The following is a 16,112-nucleotide window of genomic DNA, read 5'->3' as shown; positions in this document are numbered from 1 at the left end:
TTCCCCCACAGTTACAGTTGCCAGAACTTCCATCTCCAGGAATGTCACAAGGCAGAAGAGGCCAAAATTGTGATAATGGCAGAAGATAAGGGGTCCTGACCGAGCAAGCTGTCTTCAGTGGGGATAGGGTATGGTGGTGTGGACTCACACTTATTATTAATACTAGACTAGAAGCCATGAATTTGAGAGATATAACATTCATTCAACAAATACTTCATATTTCATAAACATTCACTTTAAAACATTTAAGAATCAACTCTGTCAAGCACTACTTGGGCCCTTGAGTATGCAGTGATTAAGGCAAAATGTGTCCACAAGTGCTATGGTCTGAATGTTTGTATCCCTTTCAAATTCATATGTTGAAAATGCCCAGTGTGATGGTGCTAGAAGATAAGGCCTTTGGGAAGTGATTAGTGCCCTTATAAAAGAGGCCCAAGAAAGCTCCCTTACCATATCTGCCATGTTAGGTTATAGTGAGAAGTCTGCAGTCCATAAGAAGGCCCTCACTTGACCATACCAGCACTCTGAGCTTGGACTTCCAGCCTCCAGAACTGTGAGAAATCAGTGTCTGTTGTTTATAAGCTACCCAATCTAGCTTATAAAATCTACCCATGTTGTTCCAGCAGCCCAAATGGACATACCGAGGCACGTATGATATGACAGACAATACAGAAGTATAATCAATGCTAGAAAGGGAAATCAAGCAACATAAGGGAGATACAGTGCTAAGGTGGGTTAAAAGGGAGAGAGCATTTTAATCAGCATGGTCAGGGACAGTTGTTCTGACGGTGACATTTGAGGAGAAAAATCCAACAAAGAATAGCAATCCAGGTATTGATGCCCTGAAGCAACAACGTTTCCAGCACAGTAAATAAATACATTCCCATATATAATCATGCCTAACAACCAGGAATGGTAGTTCTCATTTTAAATCAAGATAAGCGGGGCGCTTGGGTGGCTCAGTCGGTTAAGTGGCCGACTTCGGCTCAGGTCACGATCTCACACTCCGTGAGTTCGAGCCCCGCGTCGGGCTCTGTGCTGACCGCTCGGAGCCTGGAGCCTGTTTCAGATTCCGTGTCTCCCTCTCTCTGACCCTCCCCCGCTCATGCTCTGTCTCTCTCTGTCTCAAAAATAAATAAACATTAAAAAAAAAAAATTAAAAAAAAAAATCAAGATAAGCAAGGGCCAGTATTCAGCTGATTATTAATGCTGGTATCCCTACTGATTGTTAACTCTCTTGACTATCCCGACTAAAGGCATAGTTTTAATTCATTACTATACTCCTAAAGACATACTAAGAATCCCACACGTGCAGAACATGTAATAGAACAACATAATATACAATGGAAGTATCTGTCTTACTGCAGTCCCATTCCACAGAGGTGAGTGCCATCAAGAGCTCCATGTACATCCTTTCTGAAATCATCCATACTTAACACACATCCATTTTCAAGTTTTCACTCAGTGGGTTATGGTATGTAAACTGCTCTGTACCCGGCATTCTATTTATTTTTATTTATTTAGTTTTTATTTTTTTATTTGAGAGAAAGAGAGAGAGAGAGAGTACAAGAGAGACAGGGAGTAGAAAGCAAGAGAGAGAGAGAGAATCTCAAGCAGGTTCCATGCTCATCATGGAGCCCGATGGGGGTGCTCAATATCATGACCCTGGGATCATGATCTGAGCTGAAATCAAGAGTGGAATGCTCAACCTACTGAGCCACCCAGGCGCCCCTGTATCTGGTCTTTTAAATTCAATAATATGACTTAGAGATCCTTCCATATCAGCTCACGCAAACTTAGCCTATTCTTTTTAACAACAAATACACTCTTGGACATATATACCATCACTTCTTTAACTAGTTCCCTGGGATAGGCATTTAGGTTGTTTCTGGCTTTATTTTTTTTCCTATTACAAGTAATGCTACAGTGAACATGTGTATACATTTACCATTCATACATGTATAAATATGTATATATAGGATACATTTGTAAATGTAGAGTTGATGAATCAGTCAGCATACTCATTAAATTATTTGCTACAGATCCCAAACTGCCTTTTAAAAAGACTTACACCCATAAGAAAGTGTTTGACAGTGTCCTTTTCCCCATAAACTTACCAAAACTGGGTACCAAACTCATTAATCTGATACATGAAAAATGGTATCTCATTGGTATCTTGATTTATATTTATTTAATTATGAATAAAGTTAAATATCTGTAGGCTTACAAGCCATCTGTATTTATCTGTGCCTTCATATTTCTGTTATATGCAACTTTTTGCCTACCCATTATCCATTCTCCCTTTCTTCCTTACAGACAAACCTCTAGTTTTGTTTGGGGCAGAAATGTGTCCAGCTTCCCAAACTGCTTTGCAGCTAGCAGGTGAAATGGCAGAGTTTCTAGCAGATGCATCTTTGTTTTTAAAATTTTTTTCAATGTTTATTTATTTTTGAGAGAGAGAGAGAGAGAGAGAGAGAGAGAGAGAGAGAGAGCACAAGCAGGGGAGGGGCAGAGAGAGAGGGAGACACAGAATCTGAAACGGGCTCCAGGTTCTGAGCTGTCAGTACAGAGCCCGACTCAGGGCTTGAACTCGTGAACTGTGAGATCATGACCTAGCAGATGCATCTTATTAGCTGCTTCCGTTTGTCTCTGATGTAGTACCTAGAGGTGGAACAGCTATCTTGTGGCCAAGAAGAATGAGCCATGAGAGATTACCAAACAGAGAGTCTAGGCCTCTGGTGTACCATGAAGCCACTGTGCCAGTTTTGGACTGCTTTCAGACTTCTAGTATGAGCCCTCATTGTGTTAAGCCCTGCAGCTGGCTTTCCATCATGTCAGTCAAACATAATCCCAAACCAAAAATTTCCTTTATCCATTTCTCTATTGTACAGGTTTTTCTTTCTTTATTATTACTAATTTCCTAAACTCTTTACATGTTAAGGCAATAAGTACTTAGTCATGTGTATTGTAAATATTTTCCCTCAGTTTGTCACATATCTTTTGATTTTGTCTATGACTTTTTTTGTAATAGATAAGTTTTTAATACTTATGTGGTCAAATTTATCAACCATTGCCTTTTACAACTTCTGTGTTGAGTGTTTTCTGTCGTCCAAAATTATGAAAATAAGAAGTCCATGTTTTCTATTAGTACTCTTATAATTCAGTTTTTACATTTAAAATTTCAGTCCATCTGGAATTACTTTTGGTGTAAGGACTGCAGTGGAGATCCTGCTTTATTATTTTTTTCCTAAACCATCACCAAATTGCCCAACGTAAATTTGATGGAAAATTCATCTCATACCCAACGATTTGAAATGCATTTTTAATCACACATTATATTCCCATATATACTTGCATCTATATCTAGATAATCCTGTTCCTTTGATGAAACTATTCCCACACAGATACCAAATGGCTTTAATTATTACAGCTTTATAGTATATTCTACCTGACTGGGCCAGGTTCCTCTGATTAGTCATTATTTTCAAAATATTCTGTTACTTTCATGTGATTTCTCCATATCATCTTAATAATAAGCTTGCTTACAGGAACCTGGGTAGCTCATTTGGTTAAGCATCCAACTCTTGGTGTAGGCTCAGGTCATGATATCACATTTCATGAGTTAGACCCCTGCATAGGGCTCTGCACCAACAGTGCAGAGCCTGCTTGGGATTCTCTCTCTCTCCCCCTCTCTCTCTGTCCCTCCCCTGCTCATGCACTTGCTCTCTCTCAAAACAAATAAACATCTAAAAAATTACAAAAAATTTATATTGCTTATACTTTTACCTCTCTCACTGGAATTTTCATTGAATATAATTTAATAAAATTGTGATTTTGCTTAAGATTTATGCTGTCCTGGTAAATTTTTCCAAGGAAAGCCATAAGTGGAGTTGGTTATATGTTTGACACCTCCAAATGGTGGAGCCATGTGGATTTTTAGACAAGGAAATGTGACATGGCACCCCTAAAATAAAATTTGCAAGCATGCTTCCACCTAGTTTATTTTTTATTTAAAAAACTTTTTTAAATATTTATTTATTTTTGAGAGAGAGAGAGAGAAGCAGAGCACGAGCAGGGTAGAGGCAGAGAGAGAGGGAGACACAGAATCTGAAACAGGCTCCAGGCTGAGCTGTCAGCACAAAGCCTGATGCAGGGATCGAACTCATGAGCTGTGAGATCATGACCTGAGCCGAAGTCAGACACTTAACCGACTGAGCCACCCAGGTGCCCCTACCTCTTCCTAGTTTAAAAGGATCAAATAAACATCTTTATAGAATATCTTCTGAGATGTTAGTATGAGAAAAAACAATTTTTTTTCTTCATGATCAGTTCTTTCTCTTCTGATCCATCTTACCTGATTAACTACAGGCTATAGTCACCATCAGTAATATTTCCAAATCAAGAAAATCATTCTCAGCAACCCTCAGCCTACTCACACAAACAGGACAAAACCAAAACTAAACCCCTCAGTTCTAAGACAGGCAAAACAGCAAGTTGTCTGTGAGTGAAGTGAAAACACTGAATTGGCAAATATTTAAGTCAACTAATCAATCCTAAGTATATAAAAGTATCTGGGGAGTGCCTGGGTGGCTCAGTCAGTTAAGTATCTGACTTCGGCTCAGGTCATAATCTCACAGTTTGTGGGTTTAAGCCCGGTGTTGGGCTCTGTGCTGACAGCTCAGAGCCTGGAACCTGCTTCAGATTCTGTGTCTCCCTCTCTCTCTGCCCTTCCCTCTCCTGTACTCTAGCTCTCTTTCTTCCAAAAACAAATTTAAAAAAAAGAAAACATTAGAAAAATTTTAAAGTGTTTGAAATATAAAAAAATTTCTGGGTAGATAAAGTTATTGCTCATTGAATCCTAGATTCCATTCCTGTTAGAATGGAAGAACTATCTTATGGTATTTACAATATTATCCAAGGGATCAATGTTCATGAGCAACATCATTTGCTTCAGGAGGACTATGCTGGTATTTTTTTTTTTTTTATCTCAACTTAGTAAACAAAATCAATGTGATCAAATAATGCAGATAAACATCTGGGGTTTTACCAGACTGTCTCTATAATAGGAAAAGGTAGGATAAAAATGGGCAAAGAGGGAAAAGTTAGGACCTAAGGTCCCTGGTGGGGAAAAAAAACACATGTTTTAAAACAATGCTGGAACATGTGACCTGGAGCAAACTCCCTCAGACAGAAGGTTCCTCTTAAAAATGTAACAGACCTACTCCCCCTCAAGTTTCCCTCAGGTTTCCCTCAGAAATTTGACAAACAAAAGACCTGACTAAAGATAAGTAGACCATAAAATGTATGACCCACATGGAATGGTTTAGTCATAGACCACCTCTCATAGGATGGAAACGAGCCAATCGTAAAGGAATGGCTAGAGTTACCTAGCCAGTAAGGGTAGAACCCAAGAAGGAACAATGGGGAAGGAAAGAGGCTGACCGAAATCCTACAAAAGTCCCTTGCCTACAGTTCATTTTCGAATGCCCCCTCTCTGTAAAGAAAGCTTCCATACTGTTCTTATTGTCTGATCTTCTACTCTAATAAACTTTTGCCTGCTGCTCCCTTTATTCTGTGTCCATCTCTTCATTCTTCGGAGTGGTGAGACAAGGAACCCTGGCTATTGAGGTAAGGAATCCTTCAACATCTCCACCAATTACTGCACAAATATACACAAAGGACATCAGATATTTAAGAGCATTATATACCCATCTGTCGTTGTTCATTATTTTTTTTAAGTGTTTCCTTACTAATTTTTGAGTGGAGGAGGGACAGAGAGAGGGAGACAGTGAATCCCAAGCAGGCTCCACTGTGTCATTGCAGAACCCACTTGCCCCCTCACCCCAAAGCAGGGCTTTAGCTCACAAACCATAAGATCATAACCTGAGCTGAAATCAAGAGTTGGTCACATAACCAACTAAGCCACCCAGGTGCCCCTCTTTCTTATAAATTCTAAAAGGTTTGTTCATTTTGTGTTGACAAAAAGGAGAGCAGTAAGTCCAAAGAAGGCACAGCAGCTCCCAGCTGCTTCCCACACACCTTGCCTTTTGCATCTCATCCGTCTGGTTTTTCTCAGTTACATCCTTTTTTTAACAAACCAGTAGCCTAGTAAGTAAACTGTTTTCCTGAGTTCTGTGAACCACTCTAGCAAATTAATTAAACCCAAGGAGAGTATCATGAGAATGTGCAATTTATATCCATAGTGCAGATGACAACCTGGGCTTGTGAGTAGCATCTGGAGTTGGGAGTGGGGGTAATGCAATCCTGTGGGATTCTGAGCCCTTAAGCTTTGGTATCTGATGCTACCTCCAAGTAGATAGTCTCAGAAGTGAGTTCAGTTGTAGGACACCCAACTGAGTGATCAGAGAATCCGAAAATTGCTTAGTGTGGGACTCCACCCTCCACCACCACTACCACACACACACACACACACACACTTGGTGACCACAGTGTTAAAGTGAAGTACTGACAGAGAAGATACAGGAGTGTTTTTCCTTAGCAAATGGTGATTGGTGATATTGAGATTGCTGTAAGTTTCTGGATGCTTCAATATTTTTTACATTTATTATTGTATTGAGAGGGCATTTACTTAGAAAATTATAAATGCAATTTTCTATCAGTGCTTGAGCTTACAACTCTAGTTCTAGAAACACTACTCTGTTTACACTGTGAACTTTAAATGAATCTGTCCTGGATCCATGTATAGTGAATTAATATATTCTGAACCCATAACAGTGAGACACCCATTAATGCAGGATGACATTTACACAGAGAACTAGACTGCAATTAGACAATGTATCCTTGCAGTAATATGTGGGATTTTGTATCTCACTTGAATGTAAATCTCCATGTATTTTATATTTAGTGAAGCCACTGGAATCTTGTGGCAAGAGAGAAGAATGAGATTAAACTATAAGATATAGCAATCAGTAATCAAGAAAGTCAGGAAGGTAGTACCACTTCCAAGATCTTCTGCTTCACAAGGTGATGACAGTGGTCATGTTAACCAACAACTCAATAGCCTAACAGAGCTCCAACAATATTTTTAGTTGTTTCAAAAAGTCAAGCAAGAACAAGGCTAGACCCTAGAACTCCCACAGTGAGTGTTGAGAGGCATTCTGTTCCTTGAATTGTCACACACATAAATTGGGTTAAGGAAAATACAAAAGCTATTCTTGAAAGGGGAGGGGACAACAAAAAGGTAACCCATAACCTGGAAGATTGTGTGAATATTATTGTTACTTTTTCTTCATTTATTCTATGACTATTGAGTACCTATTAATTATGTATTCAACCCAATTCTTAGTGCTGGATTACATTGGTAAACAAGGCACACTTGGTCCTAGCACACAGGAAGGTTATATTCTGATGGGGGAAATGACCAAACAAGCAAATACACACACACATTATTTATAATTGTGACAGTTCCACAGAGGAAACAAACAGGGGGGCTAAGAAGGAGACTAATGGTGGTAGACAGGCCTCTCTGAGCAGGTGGCATTTTAATTTTGACTAAAAGATGAGGAGAAAGGAACCTGATAAAGACTGGAAAGGAGAACATTCCCGACAGGAAATAGCACATGCCAAGGTCCTGAGGTATGAAACAACCTGGGAAATTGTAAAAACAAAAAGAAGACCAGAGAAGCCAGCATTATAAGCAAGGGAGGAGAGTGACCAGGGATGAGACTGAGGGAACAGGAAGGAATTGCATTAGAGATCCATGAGGTAACGTGTGCATTATAACGGGGGACCTCATTATAATGGAGGACCATCAAAACAATAGACAAGGGGCGCCTGGGTGGCTCAGTTGGTTGAGTGTCCGACTTCAGCTCAGGTCATGATCTCACAGCTCGTGAGTTCGAGCCCCGTGTCGAGCTCTGTGCTGACAGCTCAGAGCCTGGAGCCTGCTTCGGATTCTGTGTCTCCCTCTCTCTCTGCCCCTAACCCACTCGCATTCTGTCTCTGTCTCTCTCAAAAATAAATAAACATTAAAAAAAAAACAAAAAAAACAATAGATGAGAAACTGGAACAGGCTGCTATGTGGAGAACAGATTAGGTTGAGGGTAGTTGTCATGGGAAGAGGCAGGAAGATTGCTGAGGATACTTCTATGGTAGTCCAGATAAGAGTTATTTAGTGAGTGTGCAGGGACATTCCCATGTCCCCATGGATAGCTTCCCTTGCCCAGGCCCAGTGAGGTGGCAAAAGGACCATACCCCTGGCCACCATACTGTGGAAGATGCTGCTTAGAGTAAAAGTGGGACAAGGAGAAATTGCACTGGGGAACGATGGCAGGTGTTCTGCTAAGGACAGCATTTGGGTCACTGCTCTCCATCATGAAGCCCATGTGCCACACTGGAATATTTGGAAGCAGTCATGCACCTAGATTTGTCATTTCAATCAGGTAATTTACATCTCCCCTTATCATTATGTAAGATCAACTGCAGTGCTCTGAGGACAGTTGTCAGAGAATCCCAAGCACAGTGAGGTCTACCATTTCCTCTGAAATTCTTTCCCTGGTCTACTGCTCCAACTTCCTTCCCTTTGTGGGTCCATCATGGCCTTGTTCATCTCTGGAATTCCCTTCCTGCCCTAATTCAGCTGAGCTCTAATTTGCTAACCATAGGGTGCTGAGCTGGGTCTATTTTTCAGCTTGTCATTCTTTACTAAATAAAGCCCTAAACTTTTTTTTTTCATCTTTGTTGTGGAATTTCAGCTTGCCCTATTTAACTGTGGATTTTTACAGTCTACACATGCCTAGAAGCCTTGGGCTGTGGATAACCTTTCACTATGCCTACTAAATAAAATGAAAAAAGAAACTGCAGAAGTAAACCATAAATGTCTTAAACATTGGCCAACAGGCAAAAGTGAGAGCCATGAATTTTTAAATTTTTAAAAACATTTTGGAGAGTGAGATCCTATCATTACAGAACAGCTAGAAAGAAAGGTAACCAAAAAACTTTAACTCCTTTCCTTCATTTGTATTTTTGTAGAAGTGTCTCTGCTAGAAGTCATATGTTATCAATGGCACTTAAAGGCCAAACTGATTTATCAGTCATCTTTAACTTCTAGAAGAATGGGCAGTAAGTAGACTGCCAAACTCAAGGAACTCTAAGGAAAAATAAAATAATAAAGTAAGGTAAAGTTAAATTTAAAAGCTTGTAATGAGAAAAGGGCCAAAAATCAAAGTAGGCACATAGCAGGAAAAAACAAGCAATGTAACCTACTGATTCTTTTTGTCCGTAACATATTGAAAAGGAGAAAAAATGAAAATTGGGTTCTGTAAGTTATATACATTATGAAAAACCTGATAATTCAGGTAAATAAAATTGGAAAACAGTATGGTATATATATAATAAGGTGGCTTTAGGAAATTATCAATCAATCAATAATTCTATGTTTAACAACAACTTTTATAGAACTTTTGTAAGAAAAAAATAATAAAAACACAAAACCATCCATTTGAAGGATTTAAATTAATCTAAAATTAAATTAAATTTTTTTACATATATTACCTATAATATAAATCAATGTATAAAACTATCACAACTTCATAAATAGCAATTAATAATCTGAAATAAAGCTGAAATGTTGCTTTTAAGAATCTTAGGAACTCTATCTACATACAGATGAGCAAGTTAATCCAGATACACAGATATATGCAACTCACAACTTCATGAAGAGAGTTGCTATGTTAATAAGTTGAGACGAACACTGAAATGTCACTCTAAGAATTCGGGGAATTCCGTATAAGCAAGGTCTATTTTGGACCTGTCTCTCAGAAGGGGATAATTAACCAAAGAGCAGAAAGATCCTTCACCCACAAAACTGTCCAACAACACACAAATCAAGTGAAGCACCACTGTGAGACTCATAAAAAATTCTAAATTTGAAGAGGGGATAGAGGGATATTTTCATTTGTGCATTTTCAATTATGCATTCCCACCAAGACAAACAACTAAATATAGCCTGGTCAGTTGTGCTGCACAAAACCTTAATCTAGTGTGCAACCAAAAGGTTACAATGTTAGAAACTGTGGTGAATCCAAAAGTTTCAAAACAACACATTTTAGGGCCACTTTTAACAAGAGCAAGATCTATGCAGACGGTTGAATGAACAATGCTTCCACGGAGAACGCCCTGAAGGAAAAAGGGTAATGCCAGCAATTCAAATTTTTCATTTTCATACTTAAGTTTATGCATTAATTTTTGGGCTAAAGAAAAGAAGAATCACTCACTTCCTGTACCCATCTGGCTGGACTCCATCTCAGGGCTCCTGAGCCCTGTGGCTGTTTCATGTTCATGCCAGTTAATGGCCCAGCTCAGCAAAAAAACCAAGCAGATTTCAAAACATTCAGGTATACTTGCCAACATACAATGTCAGTACTTGTGGATTCAGAAAACTGTACATTTTTTTCATTTTAATTGTGACAAATGGTTGGCATTGCTACACTTATTAGGGGTATACAAGGTTTGAAATTTATACTAATGTAAAGAGTTTCATGGAATAAAAATATTCATGTCATGCCTGGAGTGGGGTAGTATCTTTCCTCTTCCTCAGGGCTGCCCACAGACTCTTACTAAGATTTGAGTTTCCTATCCTCAGGTTTGTCCATGTGGCAGTTCATCCACTGGTCCCCAGAAGTCACTCCCCATCACTCCTCAAAGATTTATGGTCCTGGGGCACCTGGGTGGCTCAGTTGGTTAAGCGTCCGGCTTCTGCTCAGGTCATGATCTTGTGGTTTGTGAGTTCAAGCCCTACGTCAGGCTCTGTGCTCACAGCTTGGAGCCTGGAGCCTACTTCTGATTCTGTCTCCCTATTTCTCTGCCCCTCCCCTGCTCCAGAGTATGAGCTCTGTCTGTCTGTCTCTCTCTCAAAGATAAGTAAACATTAAAAAAAAAAAAAAAAAAAAAAAAAAAAAAAGATTTAAGGTCCTAGATCATTATTTATCTGACATCTATACTGCTGTAAGTTCTCATGATTTCAAGGTATGGAGATTATGCTTCCAACTCCCTGATCTCTCAATTCCTTGACCTATCCTCTCCCAAGAATCTTATCCTTTATTCCATGTCAGTCACTCATTCTCCTTATTATGTACCCTAGTGTGACTACCAACAACTTCCACCTCTTTCATAGACTTTACTTGCAAGCATCTCACTACCTACTACCCCTAACTTTCCATCGTACACCCTCTAGTACCCAGACTCCAACAATCCTTCAGGCTGTCCCCCACCCACTTCATATCCTCACTTTGGTCCTTAAGTGGGCTAAATTCTATGTCCCATCATTATAATTAATTCCCTGCAGAAACTGTCAACTATTTTGCCCTGCTACTGACCATCATACTCACCTGACAAAATTCCAACCATCGTTAAATCCTACTCCATGTCTACAGCCATAAGCTGAATTTGACCAGAGAATGGCACTACTGTGCTAACCACTCATGATCACTAACCTCAATTTGGTCCCTTAATACTGCTCAGAAATCATATATTTCCCAAGGACTGACCTATACTTTCTCACTTACCCTCAAATTTCCAATATCTCCTCCAGTTCTAACTCTGCAGCTGACCTTGATTCCCAACTCCCTGAAAAAAACAGAAACAAGGAAAGAAAACCTTCATACATCCCCACCATATCTTCTTGATTTGTGTGTTATCACAGATGAACTGCTCATGTTCCTGCCTGTTCACTAGGTACATCCCTTCTCTCACTCAAGGATCTCATGACAGTGATTCCAGGGTCCTTCACCATTTTCTTTATCGAGATTCATTCCTCTCAGAATCTCATATACATAGTCCATCACCTTAAAATATCTGCACACTCTTGATTCTCAAATGTATTTTAGCCCAGGCCTTCTCCCTGAACTAGAGACTTGAATAAACACTTGCCCGATTAACATTTCCACTTGCGTATTTGATAAGAACTGCCTGCAACTATTGAACTTGCCTCCAACACTTACTCTTCCTGGAAGCTTCCCCACATCAGTAAACAGAAACTTCATTCTTTCAGTTGCCCAGGCCAAAAGCCAAGTCATCTTGGACTCTCTTTGTCTTACTCTATACCAATTTATTAGCAAAACATGTTAGCTCTACGTTCAAAAACTAGCCAGAATCCAACCACTTCTTTCCCTTCTACCACCATCACTCTAGTCCAAGCCACTACTATTTCTTGGCTGATATAGCATGAGAGCATCTGACTGGTCTCCCATGTTCCAGTCTGAGCCCTCCATGTCTACTGTTGGTAATACAGCCAGAATGACCATGTTGAAATGCAAGTCAGGCCATGTTATTCCTCTCCTCATATATCTCCATGAGTAAGTTTCTACATAGAGGTCCTAACCACCCCTTTGAGCTCATCCCTAATCATCTTCCCCCTTGTTCTCTCTGCTCCAGCTACACTGGCCTTCCTCCGAATCCTCAGTCCCTCCAGACACATTGCTACGTCTTTAGCACATGTTGTTCTGGCATATTCTTCCCTTCATGGGCCACATGACTCCATCCCTAATCTCTGGATTTTTGTTTAAATGTAACCTTCTAAGGGAGGTCTTCCCTGACCATGCTCAAAAACTGCAAGCTCCCCTACAGTTACTACCTACCTTTCCTACATCATTTTTCTCTGTAGCTCTTATAACCATATGACAAATGAGAAGCTTTACCTATTTATTTACTGTCTGCCTGACTTGATAAAATAGAAGCTCCATGAGGAGGACATGGACTTTGTTTCATTCACTACTATAACCCCTGTGCCTGATCTAATGCCTGAAATGTGGTGTATGTTCAAATACTTGTTGAATAAATGAAGAAATGTATGTTTCTGGAAGCATCAAGATGGAGGGGCTTTTCTGAATCATCTAGGCCAGAGATTTGCAAAAGGGCCAGATAGTAAACATTTTCAACTTTGCAGGCCTTCTGGTCTAAGTCACAACTTCTCAACTCTGCCATTGTAATGCAAAAGGAGTCAAAATGTGTAAACAAACGAATGTGTCTGTGTTTTAATAACATTTTATTTATAAAATCAGGTGGCCAGCAGGATTTGACCTGTCGACCATGGTTTGCCAAACCCTAATCTAGGTTATTCTGCTGCACTAAGCATTAAAGCCTTAATCACCAGTTCTCCTCAAATTTATTAAATAGAGTTCATAAATTCTAGAGCTAGGGCCAATAGACCAATTATCCAATCTAACCCCATGGCAGACAATAGATGCTTACCTAGCATCCATTCTCTCCTTCTTTCTAACTAAAAGAAACCCATTTTGTTGAGGGGACAGCAATGCGTCCAGCTAAGAAATGACTTTCTTAGACTCTCTGTAGCTAGAGGTGACCACAGGCCACAGTTCTGGCCAATAAGACACACAGAAAAGTCATGTGAGGGCATTTTAGGAAAAGTCCTTGAAAGAGGATTGACAGGTGGAACATTCTTTTTTGTTCATTGCCCTTGCCCCTCTTCCTGTTTTAAATGCAAATATGATGCCCACAGAGTGGTTAGAGCCACACTCTAAGGACAGCAGAATGGGAGGCTGGTACGGTGAAGATACCGTGGAGCTCGTGCACAGGTCCTCCTGATGTCTTCTTATAAAAGGAAAAACTAGTGTCCCATGATAAATAGCTTTCAAAAAGAGAAAATAAATATTTGTTTAAGCTTAATAAGCTTAAGCTATAAGTAGCTTCTTTTTAAATATGAAATTTATTGTCAAATTGGTTTCCATACAACACCCAGTGCTCATCCCAACAGGTGCCATCCTCAAAGTAGCTTTTAAAAAGACCAAACGAATCATCCAAGACCCTAAAGGCCAGCAAGTGGCATAATAGAGATTTGAACTGATCCTATGACTTCCACTTCAACGGCCTTTCTCTCCACGCCACTCCCTACTCAAAGACAGAATAAAAGGCACAACATGCTATTCCATGGAAGGAAGACAGCATGTAAAAGCAAGCTTTGTTCCTATCCAAAAATGATCATTTCCCAGGCTCAGATAACTAGGAATTCTGGGATTTTTACCTAGTTTCAGACCTCAGATCCATACTGCTGATAACCCCTAAATTAATCCTATCACTCACAAACTAAAGAGAAAGATGGCTCCTCTGCATAGCTTTGGCAGAAAAAGACCAAGGGAGTGTTTCCATCTGCCTGACTGGATACCACATTCCTTCTTGAATCAACCACCACAGCCAGAAGGATGACTATTCCGATTGTGACATGGGAAATGGGTCAGCCCTACTCAAATGGGGTCTGAATGGTTCCTTTCAGTAAAGAATGGTCTCTTGTATTTGGAGAGGAGTGTTGAAACATGTGCCCAAACACACACACATATCTTTTTTTTTTTTTTTTTTTTTTTTGGCTTCTCCCAGGAAATTAGGAGATCTGTGTTGTAGGCTTAACTCTGACTACCTAGATGCATGATGCAGGTCACCAGGTTGACATTTGATATTTGGTTCTGGAGATGACTCATCCAATATTAGCCTGAAGTAGTAAAAGAGAGACTGAAACAGTATTTGAAAAAATCTTAGAAAAGTATAAAGCGCTATATAATATATGAGATTATTATAATAATTGAATAAATACAACTGATAAAAAATAGGAAAGAAACTCTTTCTTACCTCATCCAAACTTATAACAATCTTTAAAACATTCGTTACAATAATGAGCAACATAAAAGGCCTCAGATCACAACTGGTCTAGACAACAAAGACAGGGAACTTTTGGGTACCATCTTTCTGGGACTTCAGGACCATAATGTTCCCCTCAAAAAATGACTTGCCTCATTCTATTCCCATCCCTGTTCTAGTCATAACCTCCTTACTCTGTTGATCTTCAGGAACCAAAATAAAAAAATTTAAGGTAACCATACACATATTGTTTCAATCCTTAAATGATTTTGATGAATTGACTTTCATTTGCTATGGCATCTGTTTGCAATAGCAAAAGACTGACACAATCTATAAACATCCACTAAAAAGGGTCTACATAATAAAAGTATGCCATATCCATATAATGGAATACTATACAGCTGTGAAGAAAAATAAAGAAACTATTTATGCACTAACTCAGAAGGATTGCCTAGATAAATTCAGTGAAAAAAGCTAAATGTAAGGTTGTCACATAACTATCTTGCCACTGTTCGTGTAAAAGGCAAGAAAAGAACACACACATCATGCTGCTGCACATAAAGGCATAGGATCTCTCTTGATGAATACATAGAAACAAATTACCTTGGTTTTCTCTACAAAGAAGAGCTGGGTTGGCTGAAGAACAGAGTTTGGGAGAGACTTCTCCCGGTTTATCCTTTTGTATCTCTTGTATCTTGCATCATGTGACTATACTAACTTTGTACCAAATAAATAATAGACTGATAGCACAGTACAGCATAAACCTTATGGAAGGACAAAGACACCACCAGGTCATACAGATCTCTAATAACCAAGCACAGAGGTTGATGCATTTGGCTGCCAGAACAATCAACCCTAGGCTTAATAGTCTAACACAGCAGTTGTGTTAACATAGGGTAGTGACTGGAATATAACAATAATCCCGTTCTTCCCTATTACCTTCATGGTGGGGACCACAAAGCACATGGTTACCTAATATTTGGGCAAATGCATGTTTCTGCTAACAAAAACAGTGGATGGAAGTGACCGATTGGGATTCAAACAAGAGCATGCCCCCATTTATGTAAGTATGTGTGTGTATATGCTGGTATATACACGCACAAACACACACACACATACAAACACAATAAAGTTTGAAAATAAATGAGTAGCCAGATCTTTAATACACTTTCCATTTCATAAATACTGGGGATATACACAGAACCATTTATGAGTGTTTTTTGCAACACCTAAGAGAAGACCAATCCGACTGTGACTTAAACAAATTGGAGTTTACTTTTCCCACCTAACATGCAGTCTAGAGGAAAGTGACTTTTGCATTTGTGGCAGCACATCTACAGTGTCAAGGCCATGATTTCTGTGAGTCTTGTCCGTTTCCTTATGGAAACAAGATGGTTGCTCTTACTCCAGGCATCACATCCATATTCAGGACAGGAAGAAGATAAAAGAGGTAGTATCAGCCCTTTTTATCAAGAAAACAAAAGACTGTCCCAGAAAACATCAAG

At 39.4% G+C, this 16,112-nt stretch overlaps 1 protein-coding gene across 11 annotated transcripts in view; it reads right to left on the bottom strand.

The window, feature by feature from the left end:
* Positions 1-16,112, bottom strand: part of TASP1 (taspase 1) — a 320,757-nt gene that overhangs the window by 114,815 nt on the left and 189,830 nt on the right. For 2 of the 11 annotated variants that reach the window (XM_086701674.1, XM_086701673.1), the window contains one exon: positions 11,526-11,586. The exons of the other annotated variants lie outside the window; for them this stretch is intronic. In XM_086701674.1, coding sequence (XP_086557800.1) covers positions 11,528-11,586 — 59 coding nt within the window. In that variant the 3' untranslated portion in view covers positions 11,526-11,527. The remainder of the gene's footprint in view (positions 1-11,525; positions 11,587-16,112) is intronic. 11 annotated transcript variants of the gene reach the window in all.

The sequence above is a fragment of the Puma concolor genome, chromosome A3, assembly GCF_028749965.1.
Source record: "Puma concolor isolate L17-30 chromosome A3, mPumCon1.1.hap2, whole genome shotgun sequence".
Taxonomy (NCBI): Eukaryota; Metazoa; Chordata; class Mammalia; order Carnivora; family Felidae; genus Puma; species Puma concolor.
Note: the sequence above shows the minus strand (reverse complement) of the source record. Positions and strands in the feature narration are given on the sequence as shown.